Source organism: Pipistrellus kuhlii, unplaced genomic scaffold (genome assembly GCF_014108245.1).
Source record: "Pipistrellus kuhlii isolate mPipKuh1 unplaced genomic scaffold, mPipKuh1.p scaffold_m20_p_10, whole genome shotgun sequence".
In the NCBI taxonomy this organism is placed as follows: domain Eukaryota; kingdom Metazoa; phylum Chordata; class Mammalia; order Chiroptera; family Vespertilionidae; genus Pipistrellus; species Pipistrellus kuhlii.
Genome location: NW_023425405.1, coordinates 47,983,514 through 48,004,298, shown reverse-complemented (window position 1 = coordinate 48,004,298; position 20,785 = coordinate 47,983,514). Strand labels below are relative to the sequence as shown.

The window sequence follows — 20,785 nt, the reverse complement described above, 5'->3', positions numbered from 1 at the left end:
ATTTGGCTTCTGTTGGGAGCCACTGTGTGGTAAAAGTCCACCTGTTGACTAATAAGCATTCGCCACCTTTGAGCCTGCAATGCAGTTGTTATGAATAAAACTTTAAAAAGTTTTATTTCAAATTCTAATCTTGAGGTCTTTTTAAAATAGTATAACCTGAAAATGACCATGTTCAGTTAATAATACCCTTTGGAGTGGGGGAGGGAGGATGAGACAGACTTCAGTCAGGAACCACTGTTGGGAGATGTCCCACAAATAAAATCCACATAGCAGAGAAAAAGGGGAAAAACAACATATTTTTGAGGTATATATTGTTGAAAGCACATAGCTTTAAACAAAATTGGCAAGCAGACTCGTGAACTCAATAGGCTTTTTTGACAAGAGGAAATGGGTAAATACTCCTCGCTAAACACTAAGAGATACAGATGTAGAAGTAATGTAATCTTGCTTGTATATTCTGTTAAAGGGTGGTTCTTAGCTTATGGATGAATAGAAGTTAAAAGCAAAGTGTCATTGTGTTGATGGATTTGTATTCATTTTCAGAACTGTATTATAATTAGGCGAATAGCATAACTTTAATACATAAGAACAGAAAACTAAATTTATTCATTTTTCACAATATATGTGAGCAATGCTGTTTGGAACAATACATTTTTCTCTCAACTGTACAAGAACATGGTTGCATAAACTCTTAACAATCAGAGATCATTTGATCCATTTAAAGTTTATTAAAGGGCCAAGCAACTTTGGTATTCCCTTGATAAATTTTAAAGGGGGAAAATAGAAACACCAATGTTATCACTTAGAAAATCTTGGCCTGAAGAAATGACAGAAGTTTTTATAGAGCTTCATGGGAAAATGTGGGGTGCTGGGAGATCTTTACTGGAAGAAGTAACATCTGACCTGAATTCTCAAGGGGAAACAAGAGTTTGCAAAAAAAATATGGAAGAGAAGGGATTTTTTACATAGGAAGAATAATTTGCTATGACAACGAGGTATATATAAAACAACAGCTGTTTGTTGCTAGGAGAGTATAAGTTCCATGGAGGCAGAGATTTTTAATCTGTTTTGTTCACTGCTGTATCATATAACTTCATATGGTGTCTGAAACATGGTAGATGATCAAGGAATATTGTGGAGTGAAGAATGTGAGATAAAGAGTTAGTCTTGGTTCTCCAGAGACCTTGGAGAAGCACAGCGGTTTTAAGAAGGGAAATAAAACCTTAAAAATGGATAAGTCTGTGTGGGTGGCCATGGTAGTGGTGGTGAGGCTATCTTAACTAATAATAGAGAAACATGTAAATTGACCATACCTCCACTACGCCCACAGCCAATCAGAGTGTGTATGCAAATTAACCCAGTAAAGATGGTGGTTAATTTGCATATATGTTTGGATCCCAGGAACCTCCTTGGCACCCAGGTCACTCCTAGCTGGCCATCAGGGGGAGGCTTTAGGCCTGGGCGAAGGCAGAGGCTGTGATCGGAGGGAAGGGACAAAAAAATCAATGGAAACATGTCCTCAGGTGAGGATAAAAAGAAAAATAAAGAAAGAAATGTCATATCCTATGAAAGACACAACTTGAAAATGCTTAAAGAAAGTTGTCATTTTTTCATTGTGAAGGGACTGGAGTCTTTGTTGATGACAATACCTTGGGGCTGCAGTGACTGGCACAGTGACTGGCAGTGGCTGCAGCAGCGGAGTGATGCGGTTGGTGCCTTCCCCTGATCAGCCTGGTCACCTCCCGCAAAGGGAGGCCAGACTGTGGTTTAGGTCTGCTCCCTCTGAAGTTATAACCAGGTTATAACCAGGTTACTGGTTATAACCAGGTTACTATCTCGTAAATCTCAATGTCTGTAGAGTTATAACCAGGTTACTATCTGGTAAATCTCAATGTCTGTGGAATGGACAAAGGAATACAATTCATTAAAGGAGCACTGGAAGACTATAGAAGACTGGTGTCCTAGAAGCCAAGGGACGAGAGATTCTGGAAGAAAAGAGAAGCATTCATTTGACAAATAGGAAGCTATTTTAACATCAGAGAGATTATTCTCAGAAACTAGAGAGTCTACTGCTTGAGAGATGCAGGCAGGCAAGAAAGCACAGATGTTAAATACATCCTATTCCTCAAGAGTAACAGTCTTCAGTGATTTAAGGAATTAGGTGGGATTTGTGTAGGGACATATACGATATTTCAAGAAAGTTGTCTGAGAATGAAAGAAAAGAGAAAGAGCCATGGCTGGAGGGTAATGCAGAACCAAGGAAAGATTCCTAAGGTTTAAGATAAATTCTAGCAGGTTTATAGGCTAAGGGTAAGGTGCCTAAAGAAAAAGAAGTTGTAATAGTTCCCATGATAAAGAGGATCTTGGTAATCCATTCTCTGAGTGGGCAGGGGTGGCTTCCTTTCAGAGCAAGGTGAAGTTGATGTTTTTGAATAGAGTACTTATAAGTTTTCCTTTGAATATAGAGGGAAAGAATAAAGGATCAGTCTTGATACCAGCTTATTTCTGAGGCATGAGGGAGAGGAACTTATCCATAAGCACTAGGGATAATAGATATTGGATTAGCTTCAGCTAAGTGTGGATTTAATAAGTGCATTTTAATGATCATTATTATCCACTAGAGGCTCAATGCACAAAATTCATGCAAGAGCAGGCCTTCCTTCCCCTGGCTGCTGGCACCAGCTTCCCTCTGGCACCTGGGACTCGGGCTTCCCTCGAATTAGAAGGAGTCCAGTCTAATTAACATATTATGCTTTTATTATTATAGATTTGATAACATTTTTAATTTTCTTTATATGGGATTGGGGATTTACAAGGCAACTGACAAGATATTGTATGTAGGATTTAGCAGGCTCCCAAACTCACATTCAATTGCTGGCATATGTGGTTGTTTTTTAACATAGGAAAAAAACAAATAGCTAAAATGTAATATTCATCCCAAATTTATAACAATATGACTAAATTGGATTCATCTATGCTTCCTCACTAAATTTTATTCCAAATTTAAGTGGAAGTATCATTTTGGTGGAACTTTTTCCAATCTACCAGTAGAAGATGTTTTGCAACATAAAACTGTGTCTGCACCGAAATGCATTATAATGCTCATTAAAGCAGACTCTCCTGGAAATGTAAAACTGAATTATCTGATGCACTACAAAATCCTCCACAAATGTACCTCATATTGTGAAATAATGTTCATTTGGAGGAGAGGCAAGACAATACAATTTCTTTACTTTTTAGGGCAAGTATCATAACTTAGATTAATATGGTATGATAACTGTAATTATTTTCATTGCAGTTTTGATAGAATACACACTCATTAAAAGTGTATGGTTTTGCATTCTGCAATATGAAAAAATTAACACGACTTTGTAGTGTCTTATAGGAAGATAATGCTGTGGGTGATTTCATCCATTTATTCAGCAAATAAGGACACCTGTGCAGGGGCTGTGATTCAGAAGCTTCACGGCAGAGTTTCCTTAGTTTACCATTTGGCGTTCTCTTGCACATAACTTTCTTTAACTGCACTCAGTCCACTTAACTCTCTGCTCTTGTGCATAAGCCTCTAGCACTTTACAGCAGGCAATGTTTTTTTATATGACCAGCATAATTTCTTAAATAAAATTTATTACACGATAGTGGCAGATAGTGAGGAATGTGACTTGTTTTTTGGCTACTTACAGTTTAACATTTATAGAACCCGGGGGTCTTGAAACTTACTTGGTAAATATATCATCCATTGGTCTTTTTTAGATTTGAGTTTATAACATTTTTTTAAAAAGCCAATTAAAAGACACTCAGATTCTCTCCCACCACATAAAAATAATTTGCATGGGTTGATGGAAAATATTTTATGTAATGTAAACCTGGTCATCTGCCTGTAGCTCCAACATTGCTGGCTAGAAGCATCATTGCTACTTTCCTTCTTCTCTCTGACATTTTCTTAACATCTCAAATTTTGCTACTGACAAATTTTGCTTGAGGCTAATAAACTTTTGGGCTGCAAATTCAAGAAAATTACCGCTGTAGATTAGGAGGGGGCAAGAAATTTATTTACAGACCCCCTTTCTCCTGGGGCCTCCAACTAATGAATGCACAATTACAAAGTAATAAGCCCATAATTCAGAAACATCAAGAACTGTAGATATGAACATTGCAGATTATTTTTAATTTATAAATGGGGAGCTGGTGGCCAGGGAACTTAAGTGACATGCTCAAAACAGCCATGTGAATTAGCAGTGATGTACCAGAAACTCGGTGTGCTGATTCTAGTAAGGGAGTTTTTTTTGGTCAAAGCCTCTATGTTTTTCCCTAAATGAGGACACTGTTGTATAGCAGGTTTTACAGCCATATAACAAGCACATTTAGTAGATTAATTTACAGGGTTAAGCTGTTATTACCCATTAGATTAAAAGTAAGCTCCATTAGAGCAAGGACATTCTTTGTTCACTGATGCCTCCGTATTAGAATGGCACCTGGCACCATGAACAAAAAGGAAGATGCAACTTAAGCAAATATTTGGTACATGACCAAACAGAAAGGAAGGATGCTAAGGTTTGAAAGCCTAGGCATAAGAAAATCAGTAGAAACATCGTTTTGCTCATTTTTGAACACTCAGTTGTATCCTTTGTGTCACACATACATCTTTCTGATTCTTTTGTGTGACTCCCCTCCTTCCCGAATGTCATAACACAACAACATAATTTAACGAGCATGCATGCCAACCTCTGAGGAAAAATGGGAAATAAAATAGAGTCCTTGTTTTTGAGGGAAATTTACTAGTATTTAGAAAAACAGTAGTTTCTCTGTGTTGGCACTCCTGTTTATCTCCATTAAAGCAATTATTTATATTTATACTGGTGACTGTGGGGATGTAAATGATAACATGTCCCTACTTTGCACCTAAGGTATCCTCAAATTAGAAAATGGGGTAAAAACAAGGTTAATACCAAATAGACAATTAACAGCTAAATCTTGTTACATATATATTGGATTTACCATCTATAATTGCTGTTTTTGTCCATTTTTCCATTTATTCTTAGAAATGGCCAACAGATGTATTTTTAAATAAAATAATTTCTATTCTAGTATTAACCTGACTATTTAGTTGATGTGTGGGGGGTGGGGCGAAGGGGGTATTCTTTGGATTAAAGAGAACATTCACTATAAAATTTTTAATTTGTATACTACTTGAACTTTATAATAAAGAGTTGAAAAAAAATCACTTATCTCTAGGGGAATTAATGAAAGGAGAAGGATGGTACTTTGCCCCTTCAGAATATGTATGAAATCATAGCACATGCCAGTAAATGCATGCTACTGATCAACATATAAAAGAAGCTTTGTTTTCAAGTGACCAAAACACAGATGTTGACTTGTCCCCAGTTAGTTGGTCAAATTTTAAAAACTGAGTTATTTTGAACTAACTTGACAACATTAACTCAAAATATATGATTCTGCTGCCAAATCCAATGTGAAATTTTCAGTCCTCTCTTACTTAGTACATGACACAGCCAATCACTTCCATCTTGAAATATTTCCCTCCATAAAGCCACTAATTATCCCTCTTCTTGTTTCTCCTCCTTCCTCACAAGTCATGCTTTTTAGTCTTTTGCTGGTCACTCTTCCTGACCTTTAAAACTGGAGGGTTTCAGTCCTTAGAATGTTCCTCTTCTTTATTTATACTCACTCCTTACGTGTTCTCCTTCAGTCTCTAGCCTTACATACCACCCACATGACAGCCATCTCCACTTGGATAACTAAAAGGTATCTCAAGCTTTACATGTCCTAACCTGGAATCTTGATTCCAACCTGAAGCACTCATGGCTGTTTGCATCCATCACATTCATCATATCAGTGAATGGTCACTCTTTGTTTAGCTTAAAAACTTTGCATTTTTGGGTTCCTCTCTTTCTCTTACACCCCACATCCCATCCTCAGCAAGTCTTAAAACTATTCTTTTGAAATATATTCAGAATTCATTTCCTGCTGCCTCTGCTTCTACCATCATTCTCCCATCTCTCTTCATCTCTTATTTGGATTGCTATGAATGCCCACTTACTTGTCTGCCTGTTTCCAGATGTGCCTGCTATGAGATTATTCTCCACACAGCAGCCACTGTAAGACTTTCAAAATGTTCAATCACATCATTCCTATATTTAAAAACCCCACAAGCTTCCCATTTCATCCAAAAATAAAATCTAAAGTCCTTCCTGTGGCCCCTGGCTATATAAGACTCTACATTACCTGCCTCCCTACAGCCCTGATAATCTCTCCATCTCTGACCCATTTACCATTCCGTCTCTTCACTCAGTCTCAGCTACAGGCGCTCCTTGCTGTTCCTCAGCTACATTAAGCACAGTCCCCCTGGGCCCTTCCCTTTGCCTACAGTACTATTCCTTGGATTCCCACACATCTTGCTCCCTTACTTTCTTTAGATCTCTACACAGATGTCTTTCCTAACTACTCTTTTTGTAAGAGAACTATCTTCCATGCCCATCATTCTCCTTTCTTTTACGCAGTTTCTCAGCTCCCTTCATTCTCAGCTCGAAGATGTGTTTCTTTGTTCATTACCTAATTTCCTACTAGAAGATAAGCTTTTGGAGGCAGGACTTTGTTTTGACTGCTGCGATTCTTCCAGCACCTACAGCAGTGCCGAGCACAGTAGATCCCCAAGAAACACTAATTGAGTGAAGGAGAATGGAGGAATAAATTCTGTTTGTCCAGGCAGAAGCCAACAAAGCTTTTGACATAATGTGAAACTCACTGATATTTCAGTCAGAAGAAATATATTTCAGTTCTGTTTTTGCTACTTTTGAATAATGAGACTACGGCTGCACACCTATTTTCAGTATTCCATCTCTCTCACCTTAAGGGTCACCATGCATTAGTTTCCCTTTTTGTCATGTGAAATCAGTGACATTTTCCATACTTAGGGTGGGTTACCTTATCATTAATATTTATTCCTATTTTTAATATATGTGAAACCGTACATTGCCTTCCTATGTGCCAAGACAAATATTCATTGAACTTGGACCAATTACTTAACTCTGTCTGAGTCTAAGTTTATTTATTTATTTATTTATTTATTTATTTATTTATTTATAATTTTATTGATTTTTTACAGAGAGAAAGAGAGAGGGATAAAGAGTTAGAAACATCGATGAGAGAGAAACATCAATCCATCAATCAGCTGCCTCTTGCACACCCCCTACTGGGGATGTGTCCGCAACCAAGGTACATGCCCTTGACCAGAATTGAACCTGGGACCTTTCAGTCCGCAGGCCGCCGCTCTATCCACTGAGCCAAACCGGTTTCGGCATCTTTTATTTTATTTTTTAAATAAATACTGTTTTATTAATTTCAGAGAGGGAGGGAGGAAGGAGGAGAGAGAGAAGGAAACAGAGGGAGGGAGGGAGGGAGAGAGAGAGAGAGAGAGAGAGAGAGAGAGAGAGAGAGAGAGAGAGAGAGAGAGAGAGAGAGAAATATCAGTGATATTGGCTGCCTCCTGCACATCCCCTATTGGGGATAAAGCTGGCAACCCAGGCATGTATGCTTGACTGAAATTGAACTTGGGACCCTTCAATTCGCAAACTTATGTTCTATCCACTAAACCAAACCAGCTAGGCAGTCTAAGTTTCTTTATCTATGAAAGTAGGGTTGAGAAGTGAAATGTGAGGAGACTCTTTGAATTTTAAAATGTATACTAATGATTTAAGTAGTATACAAATGATTTAAGTATACCTAAAAAAAAATCACATTACGTCATTATAAAAGGATTGCATCTCATGCTTTGACAAAATCAGTAGTCATATAAGACATATCCAAGGTAGAGTATCTACTACATTTGTGACCCCAACCATTCTCTATTCCTGGGCACTCAGCAATACCACATTTTTCAGACTTTTATGATTTATAAGACCTATAATCCTGGCTATGAAATGTGGAGGAAGTGATGCTGAAGTCAGATTACATAATATTGATTATGGGCTATTCATTTGGACTTCCACCTAATTTCTCATTTCACAGAATCAGTGCTTCTTTCTTTCTTAAAAATATTCCTGTATAAGATCTTGATAAATATTTTTTGAGCTAAAATATCTTTTGATGATTTCTTAAGCTTTTGTTGTGTGGTAATGCTAGTTTTAAAATTCAAAGTCCTTTTAAAGTATTGTTTATAACTTTAACCAACTGGTTGCTTACATATTTCTCCAAACAAGTAGTTTCAAAAAAGAAATACTAAAATATTTGGAGTAAAGTGGCATGACATGTACAACTTAGCCTTAAATGGTTCAGAAACACACACACACAAACATACAAACACACACATGCGTATACACTATTAAGCAAATGGAGCAAAATGCTAATAGCAATGCAGGTAAATGGTATATGGTGTTCTGTGTACTATATTCATAATTCTTATGCAAATTTAAAACTATTTATTGTATTGGTTGATTTTAGAGAGGAGAGGAGAGGAGAGGAGAGGAGAGGAGAGGAGAGAGAGAGAGAGAGAGAGAGAGAGAGAGAGAGAGAGAGAGAGAGAGAGAGAGAGAGAGAGAGAGAGAGAGAGAGAGAGAAAGAGAGAAAAAGAGAGAGAAAAAGAGAGAGAGACATTGATTTGTTGTCCCATATATTTATACATTCATCGATTGATCCTTGTTTATTTCCTGACCTAGATCAAAACCACAACCTTGGCATATCAGGATGCTTTAACTAACTGAGCTACCTGGGCAGGGCTGAAACTATTTTAAAACAAATATGCTTTAAGAAAAAAATATCAGCATTATTAAAAAAATCAATGCTTCTCATATATTTCCTTTTTATATCTTCCTTGCAATTTAAAAGTTGTGATATAATGTTTTTGTCTGATAATATGTTTTTTTGAAATTTAAAGCAGAATTTTCTACATAGACACAATTCTCTGTGCCCATACTTTATGCTTTGCCCTCAAACATAGCTCTGGAGTAGTTTATGTTGCCTCTCAAATACTTTAAATTTTCCTTGAGTGTAAAAGAAAGAGATGTGCATTATTGATACCAATTTATTATATTGTCAATATAAGAAAGAAATATTCGGATCTAGTGAAAACTTTTAAGATCATGTTTTCTAGTAACATAAAAAAAAATTTAAAATACCAATCAACAGTAATTTATCGAAGGTTCTCAAATAAATAGGGGGCTTTGTTGCACTTTTATATAAATAAGAGCAGAATACCCGACAAGGATTAATTATAGTAATTACTCTGAAGTTGCTTTGTTCCAGACATCAAACAGACTCCTTGCCCTGGCCAGTGTGGCTCAGTTGGTTGGAGTGCCCTCCCATACACCAAGATGTGGCGGGTTTGATTCTGGTCAGGGCACATACCCAGGTTTCAGGTTTGACCCCTGGTCAGGGCACAAGCAGGAGGCAACTGATTAATGTCTCTCTTTCTCTCTCTCTCCCTTCCTCTTTTCCTCTCTCCTTCCTCTAAAATCAATTAAACAATCATACTAAAAACCCCACCTTGTTTTAAAAACAAACAAACAAAAAACCCAGCCTCCTTGGATGGAAAGTGTAATGATTTCTTATCCCATACTAGGTTGAACACTGACCAACAAACAATTTATTTATAAATTTGTATATTTCTTGAGCTATTAAAATAGAAAAATAGTCAAGAAATTTCTGTATTAATCCTGGCTTATTCCATCTCATTTTACACAATTAAGTATAATACTAGCCTTTTTTTAAAAAATGAATATTTATCAGGTTAAGTAAATATCCTACAATTCCTAATTGATTATGAATCTTTGTAAAAAATGTATAATTAATTTTATAAAAAACCAGAAAAAAGGTATCTATGGACATGATTTTTATTTTCTTCTTTGACTTATCACTTTAATGAATTGCATTAAGAGATTTATAATTTTCAATCCTTTCATTCTTGAACTAGACCATATTATGCTAATAAAGTTCTCCTTATTCTAATTTTATTTGTAATTTTATATTAACATTAATATTTGACGTTGGTCTAAAGTTTTTCTTTTTTCAGGTTCTGTTTTATTTTTCACTATCAGACTTTACTATTGAAGTTATAGTAGATGTTATAAAAGCAATCAATAATTTTTCTTCTTTCTCGGCTTTAATATAATTTAAGTAGCATTATATTTAAGTTACCATTATATATATATATTTAAGTTATCATTCCCTGAAGGTATAATATAATTCACTTTTGAAGTTATCTAGCTCTTGAGTGGTGGGTTGGGTTTGAGGTTTGATGGTACAAGAGCAACAAGAGAGCAAATTCCTTTGTTTAGGGCATTCTGTATTCCTAATAAATTCACAAAGGGGTGAAATGTTGAATAGGCATGTCACCAAAGAAGATATATGAATTCTAATAAACATACAAAAAGGTTAGAGAAATATAAATTAAAACCATAAAGAGCATCACTATATAAATTAAAACCATAAAGAGCATCATCATTATCGATAGAATGACTATAATCAGAGAGACTATGGATACAAAGTGTGGGAAACAATGGTCAGAAACTGGAAATTTCATACATTGCTAGTGGATATGTAAAAAGATATGGTCATTTTTGAAAACAATCCGGCAATTTTATAACAATTTAAATACATACTTGTCATATAACCCAGCAGTACCATTTCTAGGTTATCTACCCAGAAAAAATGAAAATATATGTGCACACAAACACTTCTATCCAAATGTTCATAGCAACATCACTCATAAATACCCCAAACTGAAAACAACCATCTACTGGTGAATTGGATTAAATGAATTGGCATATCAATACAATGGAATACTACTTCAGCAATAAAAAGAAATAAACTAATCCTAAATGCATCAACATGGGTAAATCTTAACAGCACTATGCTAAGTAAAAAACTACAATACATATAGCAATCCCACTTCTGGAAGTATACCCTAAGAAAACTGAAACACCAATCAGAAAGAATACATGCACCCCATGTTCATAGCAGCATTATTTACAATCGCTAAGATCTGGAAACAACACAAGTACTCATCAGCAGATGAGTGGATTAAGAAGTTGTGGCACATTTACACAATGAAATACTATGCAGCTATAAAAATGAAGGATCTCTTACCCTTTGTGACAGCATGGATGGATATTGTGCTGCATAAAATAAGCCAGTTAGAGAAAGGCAAATACCATATGATCTAACTTATATGTGGAATCCAATAAACAAAATAAATTGATGAAAAAATTGGTCCAGAGGCATGGATGCATAGAACAGAATGACAGAGTTCAGAGGGGAGGTGCGTGGAGGGGAGATGGGAAGAGATTAACCAAATGACATATATGCCCATAGACACAGAAAATAGGTTGGGGAAGGCCTGGGGAGGAGGATAAGGAGAGGGAAAATTGGGGACTTCTGTAATACTGTCAACAATAAAAATAAAGACTACATACTATATGATTCCATTTATCTAAAAAAAATGTAGGAAGACAAAACTGTTCAGAAAGCATCCTATGTAAGAAAAGCCTAATATGCAAATTGACTGAACAGTGGAATGATTGGTTGCTATGATGCACACTGACCACCAGAGGCAGACACTCAATGCAGGAGCTGCCCCCTGGTGGTCAGTGCTTTCCCACAGGGGAGGCACCACTCAGCCATAAGCCAGGCTCACATCTGATGATGGTGGTGGGAGCCTCTCCCGCCTCTGTGGCAGCTCTAAGGAGCAGCGAGCAGGCAGGCAGTAAGGAGTGAGGGGACCTGGACTGTGAGAGGGCACAGACTGGGCTAAGAGCATGAACGTTGTGCACCAGGCCTCTAGTATTCGAGATAATATGGGAATAAATGAAATGGAGGTGATGGATGATCTAAGGATTATGGTGACTATTACACAACCATATTATTTTAGCAAAATTTACTCCTTATACACAGTTTATAAATAGATATAAACACTTTCAAAATGCAGTGTTTCTATTATCCATTCCTTTAAAAAAGTCATTATGTATAATGAATCACACAGTGTATGCTGCATATCGACTTTCAGTTACACTTTTTAATATCCAGAACCTGTTACAAAGATTCGATTTTCAATTGCATATTATGAAGGTATGACTATTAAATTAAAAAATATTTGTTTTACTTACTCTTAATGAGTGATGAGAGAAATGAAAACACTGTCAATATTTAACTAGTTATGAAGAGTTATTTTGTGATAATGTCTTACGAAGGTAAAATTTAATATGTAGGATAGTTCAGCTAGCAGATTATTTCCCTTTTTAAATATAGGAGCACAATACTTTGCGTAGGGTTGCTCACAAATGCTCCGGACTTGGTGTCCCTTTTCACACAAGGGAGCAACAAGGTAAAAGCTTCCTTGAGGGGGAAACACCTGCAGAGAAGGCCAAATAAATCATAAAAGGCGCTTCTTTCTGCTTGGCCGACTTCATTTGCATCTCAAACTGCCAGGGCTTTCGTGCAGTTTTCAGTGCTTTGACTAGGCAATCGCATATGTTTGCCACACGCGTGTTCTTCACGCATGAGCTCCTCACAGTACTGCTCCTTCTGACCCAGCCGTGCCAGCTTCGGTGCTAATTTAGAATCAACAGACGTTTAATGAGCACCTATTGTGGACCATCCAATACTAAACACACTACCTACAGTAGGATTATCCCTACATCTGGTTAAGTGGAAAACGAGGCTTTCACTTATACTGTTTTCAAGTATCCTCTCTCTCCGTTGCCTCTTTTTCTTTCTCTCCCTTGTTTTGTGGATAATCAAGAACAAAGTAGTAGAGATATGTTTAGCCCACCCTTCCCCACAAAGTAGAAGAGAAAAACATCCAGAGTTCAGGGTTCCTCACTGCTCCCACTTCCAAACATTGTCACTTAGAATACACAGCCTGGCACTGCAGCCCTGACCCTGCTCCGTAATTCCCTGCTCAGGAGCTGGAAGGCACTATGTGTAATCACTGCGGGAGCAGTGATAACATATACTTCATACTTCCCCATAGCAGTGGAGGAAGTATGAACAGCATTGCTCATAACTCAGAAAGATTTTTCTACAGAGACACAGCTCCCGGTGTCTTTATGGGGATTACCAAGACTATACAAGGGCTTCGAAGGGATTGAAATCCTAAGCGCAAATCAGAGCATTGGTTCCACTGGAAAAAATCAGTTTTTTGTTTTTTTTTTAAATTAAATCAATGGGAAAACCAGTTTGAGGTCTCTACAACTGTGATGCATTAAGAAATGTGTGGACTATAATAATCCACTTATACTTAGGGATTCAATGTTTACCTTCCAAGTTCACAGCACTATACATTTGTAAGACTGAAAGCACTATTTTTGTTCTGTTTAATATAAAATAGGGAAATATATATTCTCAAAAATTAAAAAACAACAACCACACACACAGCTTCCTAAACTCATGTTTTCCTATTACTCTTTTTTACCTTGATTTTTAAAAGTATGATTTCATTCAGCTCCAGAGAAACTCCCTCTTTGGCAGTATTATTGACAAGGCTATCTTGCTACATATGTAATTGCTGCGCCAGCCAGTTTGATCTTACCTCCTCGGTGGATAATCAAAGAGGTCTCGCTTCCCATGGGACAGTCCTTAAGTATATCCACTACTTCCGTATGGCTCAGGTTCTGGACGTTCTGCTGGTTGATCTCCACAATGAGGTCACCTTCACACAGGCCAGGGCATCCCTGAATGTCAAGTATTTGTTTCACCCGCTGTCCGGTAGGGCTGTCGGCAATGGTGAAGCCGAAGCCCTGGGCACCTTTCACAATGGTTAAGGTCATGAGTTCAGCCTGGGTGGCCCCCGAGGAGGCCATGGACACATTGTCATCGTGGACAGGAGGTGGATACGTGCCATCTAGCTGGCCATCTGCTGGCATCGAGTGCAAAGAATGAGGCGGCCGATCTGTGATGTCCGGAACCGACTGTGAGGTCCGAGAAATGTACTCCAAATAGGTTTCATAGTTATGCCTCCCGTTGACCATCACTGGAGGCGGCCTCTCCATGATTGCAAGGGGTGGCACCAGGCTGTTGGCAGGGTCTTCAGGATCAAAGGGCAAAGGGTAGCCACGACACAACACCAGGCTGACACTCTGACCGATGGGAACCGACTGGAAAAGCTTGACTACATCCGCGTGTGTGTGTCCGAGGACACACACTTCATTAATATAGACAATGACGTCACCTGCAAGGAAAGAAGAGAGAGACGGACAACGTGAGGTAAATCCAATGAATGGCGGCACAGGGAAGTGGGATTATTGATGAGGCTAGTGAGAGTGGTGCTGTTTCTCCGTAAGCAGTGAGGAAATCCACTAGGATAGCATTTAAATTTACTGCAGGTGACTCAAGATTGCAACAGGTGTGCGAACACGTGTACTGATCAAATGCTGAAAAAAAAAAAAATGCTATATGGTTGTTTTTGAAGTTCCGAAACAACTTCACATTCAGAAAGAAACTGTCAAAAAGAAAAGTTGGAAAGAATTTGTACCTTGAAGAAGCAGTCAGTCTATGCTTCTTTTTCATCTTCACTGTATTTTAGTTGATAAAATTTTCAAACTGTTGAGAAGTTGTAGGCATAGGTTTTGGATGAAACCTTTGAAGTCCCAGTACATTGTTTTATTTTTGCTATCACTTGCCTGAGTCAGTTGCCTTTTTTATTTTTTATAGAAGAGGAAAATACTTTGCCCATTCATATATATATATATATATATATATATATATATATATATATATATATATATATCTAGAGCAAGGTGTAATTGCAAAGATTTCAGGCATACCTGAGTATAGGTTAAGAGCACAGCTATTGGAATCAGGAATCTGGGTCCATATCCTGGCCCTACTACTTAGCAGATATGTAACATTGGACAAATGACTTACCTGCTTCAGCCACAGTTCCTGATTGGTAAAGTTGTTGCGAGGAGGAAATGAGATAATGCTGAAAAAGTGCCTGGTACAGTGCCTGATACATTGTGAGTACACAATAAAGGTGGACCATTATTAATGCTACTGTTGCTAAAAATAGGATGAAGGCATTTGGGACTCTGGCTTTCAAACAGGGAGCTGCCCTAGACTCATCCTCTCTTTAAATGTTGATATTTTGTATATCTTCTCAAAAAGGCATTTGTTCTCTCTCCCAATGAATTAACACAGAATTACAGTAGTTCACTAGTTACAAGGTAACTTATGATACAAAAAATACCCCAAATGCAAATTGCTCATTATAAAATATATTCAAACAAATAGTACTTTTCCATGGTTTTAATTTCATCTCCACATTGCTAGTGAGGGTGTGCAGCTATTCATATGTTTATTGGTCACTTGGGTTTTCTTTGTATTACATCTCATTTCTCCATTTTTCCTATTTGGATAGATTTTTGTTGTTGATTTTTTTTTTTTTTAACACAGTGACTATATATTTTTTTTTCCTGTCAATCTCCATTCTACATCTTCATGGTGTGGTAGACATTACATGGGATAGGGGGTCAAAGGCCTTTGGTCTGATTACCAGCTCCACACTTACTAGCTGTGTGACTTTCAAAACTAACTTAAACCCTCTGTGACTCATGTCCTTCAGAAGTAATGAGGAACAATAATAATGACAACTGACTGATCTAAGGGAAATAACAAATGAGATCATACAGGTGAAAGGGTTTGGAAACTATAAATTGTTATGCAAAGGACTGCTATTTCAGTCATCACTATCTGTCCTTGGTTATTTGCTTCTATAAAATCAGAAGAGTCCCAACAAGATATTCCCACCATAGTTATAATCAAGGATGAGTATCGGTTTCTGAATGGGCAAGTCAAAGGCAGGAAGGTAACAAATGACACTGTCCTCTAAGGTTCTCCCTCACTTTAATCACTGTTAATAAATTCCCAATCCCCAAGCAGGCTTTATTCTTCCCTCTGCTATGCCAGAAATTCATGGGGGTTGGGGGTGGGATTAAGGTAACGTTCAAAGTTCTCAAGATTCCCTGCCAAGTCTAAAGAGTAGTTATTTGAATTATAGTGATTAATGTTACCTATTTTTGAGTTTTAATGAGATCTTGCTATTTAGAAACAGAAAGAGCGAACTATAATACTTGTGGTTCTAATAAGACTGCCTTTTATAATTTGTGGATATTTTCCACTTAGTGCAATTTTTCAAGTCATCAAGCAAGCGAGTGATAAAGAGCCTTACAACAATCTCTTTGTGGAGCTACACAGATTTCTGAATGTAAAAGATGAGTGGTCCGTTATCAGAGTTAAAACTATCTAACAACTTGACTGCATTCAACTGCTCACTTTAAAAAATATGTAGCTGCCTAGACATGCGTCATGCCAAAATTGTTGTAGGTGGGGATGTAAGCAAACATTTGCTTCTTCAGATAGAACTGATTGGGGAGGATATTTATAGACTGTGCTGGATGAATGTCATTTACATGTTATGACATAAAAATATGAGCCACCTGGTATATGTCACCCGATGGTGTCATGCCAACTCCTGGGACAGTCTGTGCTTAAGAGCACAAAAGGGATGTCATTAGAAAAATTGGTGCTAGCCTCAACCTTACTGTCCTACTCAAGAGGGAGAATTGGAAAAGAATGATTTGATCCCTTTTAACTTATTCTTTTATAAGTGGAGTTAAAATATCTCCCCTCTTTTTTCTTTCACAGGGCTATTTTGAGAATGTAATCATGTTTGTGAAAACTTTTAATTTTACCAAGGAAAGGTTCTTCATTAAAGTAAGATGAGGCAGCCCTGGATGATTTGGCTCAGTGGATAGAAGTTCACTATGCAGACTGAAGGGTCCTCAGTTTGATCCCGGTCAGGGCACATCCCCAGGTTGTGGCTCGATCCCCAGTGTGGGGTGTGCAGGAGGCAGCTGATTAATGATTCTCTCTCTCTCATCATTGAGGTTTCTCATTCTCCCTCTTCCTTCCTCTCAGAAATCCATAAAAAATATATTAGATGAGACATTCCTTTTGAAAGCCAAGCACACAGTTTCATTGCCACAGTGCCTGCAAGGCAACATTATTTCCTATGTGGCCATTCACTTTAGGCCATATCGAGGCCAGATGGTTTTAGGGCTACTGACAAGCCTATTGGTTAAATTTGGTGTGACTGATGAGCTGGGCATCCCCATACGGCTGATCTCATAATGACCCGATTCCCATTTATGGGAAGGAGCAAGGAAATGAGAGTGAATCTGATGAAGCAGAAGGTTTAAAACGGCCTGACCTGGGAATATTTTCTAAGATAGATGGTTTCTTTCTTAGTTATGGAAATAAAAATATAATATTGGATACCTCTTGGGTACTTCATCATTTTGGATAAAACAGAGCTCTCTTAAAGGATTGCTTTAAATGATTTTATTTTTATGCCTCTTTTCTCTGCTTCCACATATTCAAGTCACTGTGGTCTGCAGAATCTTCACTTCAGCTTCTCTCATTTACCACTTGTGGTCTATCTTCCTCGACTATCATCTTGGATCAGATAAGAATGATTTACTTCACACTTCATTCTCATCCCTATAGTTCTCTCGAGTAAGTTCAGACTATTCAACCTTTAGACCTACTGTGTAATACTCTACCAAAAGTCTTTCCAACTTCTTTTTGTCTTCACCACCCAGTAAGTTACCATTCTTGTAAATATCGAATCTTTACTATTCACAATTTACAGCTGGCTACTTGCCTTTTAGTTGAATCCTGCTGTTCCTCCATCCTCAGGATTCTTTACTGTGTGTAACTTTGTCCCAACCAGATAATCTCTTTCCTTACCTCTTCAAAGATAGCTTTGGTCATGCCTACTCAGACTGCTCCTCTCTGCTGTTTGTGACCACAAATTTCTCAGACCTTATTTCTTTGTGGGAGTTTCTATCTGTTTCAAGTTTTCGTTATTTTTAATAATGATACAGAGGATCATTATTATCTTGCGATCTCTTTACTTAGGTATTTGGGATAAACTCTTATTGAGTAAAGGATAGAGAGATTTAATCAGAGGAAGACTAGAATAGATGTTGTAGCTAAGTTTATTGCCTTTAGTGTTTCTAACTTCTATTATGGCCAAGTCACATAGATTTAAAAACATATATATTTTTAATGATTTTAGAGAGGAAGGGAGAGAAAGAGAGATAGAAATAGCAACGATGTGAGAGAACCATTGATCAGCTGCATCCTGTAGGCCCCACTGAGGATCAAACCCGCAAATTATGTAAGTGCCCTGACGGGGAATCGAACTCCTTGTTCATAGGTCAACACTCAACCACTGAGCCACGCTGGCCGGGCAAGTCATATAAATTTTTTGCTAAAAGAAACAAAATTCTCATAGACGATTCCATCCTACTAATTACATGCACTTTACATTGAAAAATTATTAATTTTAATTTATTCTCCAGCTAATAAGATTTGATGGACCTTTTATTTTTTGAAGCTTGTATTAGTTTGTGTTTTTTAATAATAATAATTAATAAATTATTTTAGTATAATTGGCAATTTTATTATAAGATTGAATATTAATTTTCACTGTATTCTACAACCCCTGAAAACATAATAATATTTGATGTTTACTTTTGGCGGTGTGCCATACATCACTTCAATTAATTGAAAATAACTGCTCTTGACAAAGTTCATTTTCAAAAGTGAAGAATTGTGGTATGTCAGCCAGAGAAACAGGGTTGAAGCTGGGTCTCCTTGGGTTGCTCTCTGAGCAAGTTATGCAACATCAGTTTCCTCATCTATAAGAAGGAGATAATAACTGTTCTTCCACCTTATAGAAGAGATGTATATGAAAATGCTCTGTAAATGTTATAGCACTAAGATAATGCTACACATATAAAGACTTATTTTAAAATTTTAACAAATGACTGACAATGATTGGAAAGCAAGTATGTCCCAAGGATGAGGAAGAATAAATAGTTGCAATTTCAAATATTTGAAAAGAAACTGCTGAGCATTATTAAGTATTTCATAGTTTCATTACAGAAAGTTGAGAGGACAGTAATGTTCATCCCTGTAACAAAATACCCTGTTTCCCAATACGACAGACTAGTGCCTCATGAAAGTGCCTTGGATTCTTCATTCCTTTCTGGGATAGAGATACAATGTGGTTAGGGTAGAGGGGTCAGACAGACAAAAGCACACCTGACTGTGTTGCAGCGACAGCGGGTTGGTGGGGGAGAACTTAGAACATCCAAATGTGTGGGTCTTGGCTATTCTCAACTATTTCACACAGTGAGAAAGCTTCAGAGATAAGCACGGAGGGAACAAGTGGGCTCCTGTCTTATTTTCTCAGGTTCCCTGATGAATCTGTTACAGGACTCTATGTCTCTTATTTTCCAGAAGTTTTTCCTTATACCTAAAATAAACCTAATTTCTTTTGCTGAAAATCAAGACTAATTTCCTTGACTTCTGTTCTAATAAAGACAGAAGCATTTTTTTGGGGGATAACTTATAGCATTTTTTTAAAAGCCCCAAAAGTTCTCTTTAAAGTTCACATTATGAAAAGAGCCATCAGTTGGAGGAGATTCCACCTTGGAGGTTTTTACTGTGGTCCTATTGACCTTAAACATCTGTCTTGCATATGGCATTATTGCAGACATACACCCAATTTTGTGGAAATGCAAAATCTAATATTTAGGTAATGAAAGGTATAAGAGACAGGACAAAATGCCTTCATCATAAACATTTTAGTTTATTAATTCTTATGTGCTACATTATAAATGACATTGTGAATGAATAGAGCTGTAGTACTAAAATAAGGTTCAGATCATGTTTTAACCATTTTCTCCTAGATTATGAGAAAAACTGTGGTATGATGGAGAGAGTGCTGATGTAGGTGGCAGGAGGTTAGTGTTCTTATGCCAAGTATGATGATAATTAGTGCTGTCAACACATCTCTGTGGCTTATTCCTCATTTAGTCATTGATTTATTCATTCAAGATTTACTATTACTCAACTACTACTGAGTCAGGCACTATGTTATGAAGAGGTTTGACCCAGATGGTCCCTAAGGTATTTTCTTCGCTCTGACATTCCAAGGCAAAAGCTCTCTTAGACATCTCTTCATCTGGTTCCATTCTTTCTTTTCCTACTTCCACCATCTGAGGACAGGACCTTGCCATCTACTATTCACACTTCTACAACAGTCTTAGCTTGCCTTCCAGATGCCACAGCAGAAAAGACTAGGGAAGAAGTAGAGGAGACTAGCAAATGGCATAAACCAAAGACCCCATGGGACTATTGGGTTCCCTAATCTCACTCCATTTAGACCTCTAGGAGTACACGAATCTGAGGTCAGATTCATATTTTTGACCATCTTTCTGACCTCTTCCTATTGCTGAGTGTTAATTACTTCTTCCTGTGCATTATTCTTCCTGATAGCTTAATCCTTCAATCCTTTTAACCACATTGACAGCACCGGGAACTTCTCTGACCATAGTGACTACCATTTTAACATACTGAATATATACTTGGCATTTACAAGCTCCATCTCCATAATTTTTTTACAAAATCCACAGGAGACAGGCATTGTTATCTGTACTTTATACGTGTGGAAACTAGCCCCTGAGAAGTTAAACAACTTCTCTAGAGGCACATTGATAATTAGGTGAGATTCAAGAACTGAACTCAAGACTTCACCAAGAATCTTAAAAACTTCAAACACTCCAGGACTTATTTTGACTTGGGGCCTCTTTTATGTTCCTCAAATCATATGAGTCAGAATGCTGGTTAAAATGCCTTTAATATTCATATTCATATTCCTGAATATGAATATTGGGAGATGAACTGCAATATATTTTTAATT

The 20,785-nt window shown here is 37.3% G+C and overlaps 1 protein-coding gene across 7 annotated transcripts in view; it reads right to left on the bottom strand.

The window, feature by feature from the left end:
- MAGI2 (membrane associated guanylate kinase, WW and PDZ domain containing 2) overlaps positions 1 to 20,785 on the bottom strand; it is a 1,016,953-nt gene that overhangs the window by 182,186 nt on the left and 813,982 nt on the right. For all 7 annotated transcript variants that reach the window (XM_045578504.1, XM_045578505.1, XM_036429599.2 and 4 more), the window contains one exon: positions 13,544 to 14,182. In XM_045578504.1, the coding sequence (XP_045434460.1) occupies positions 13,544 to 14,182 (639 nt within the window). The remainder of the gene's footprint in view (positions 1 to 13,543; positions 14,183 to 20,785) is intronic.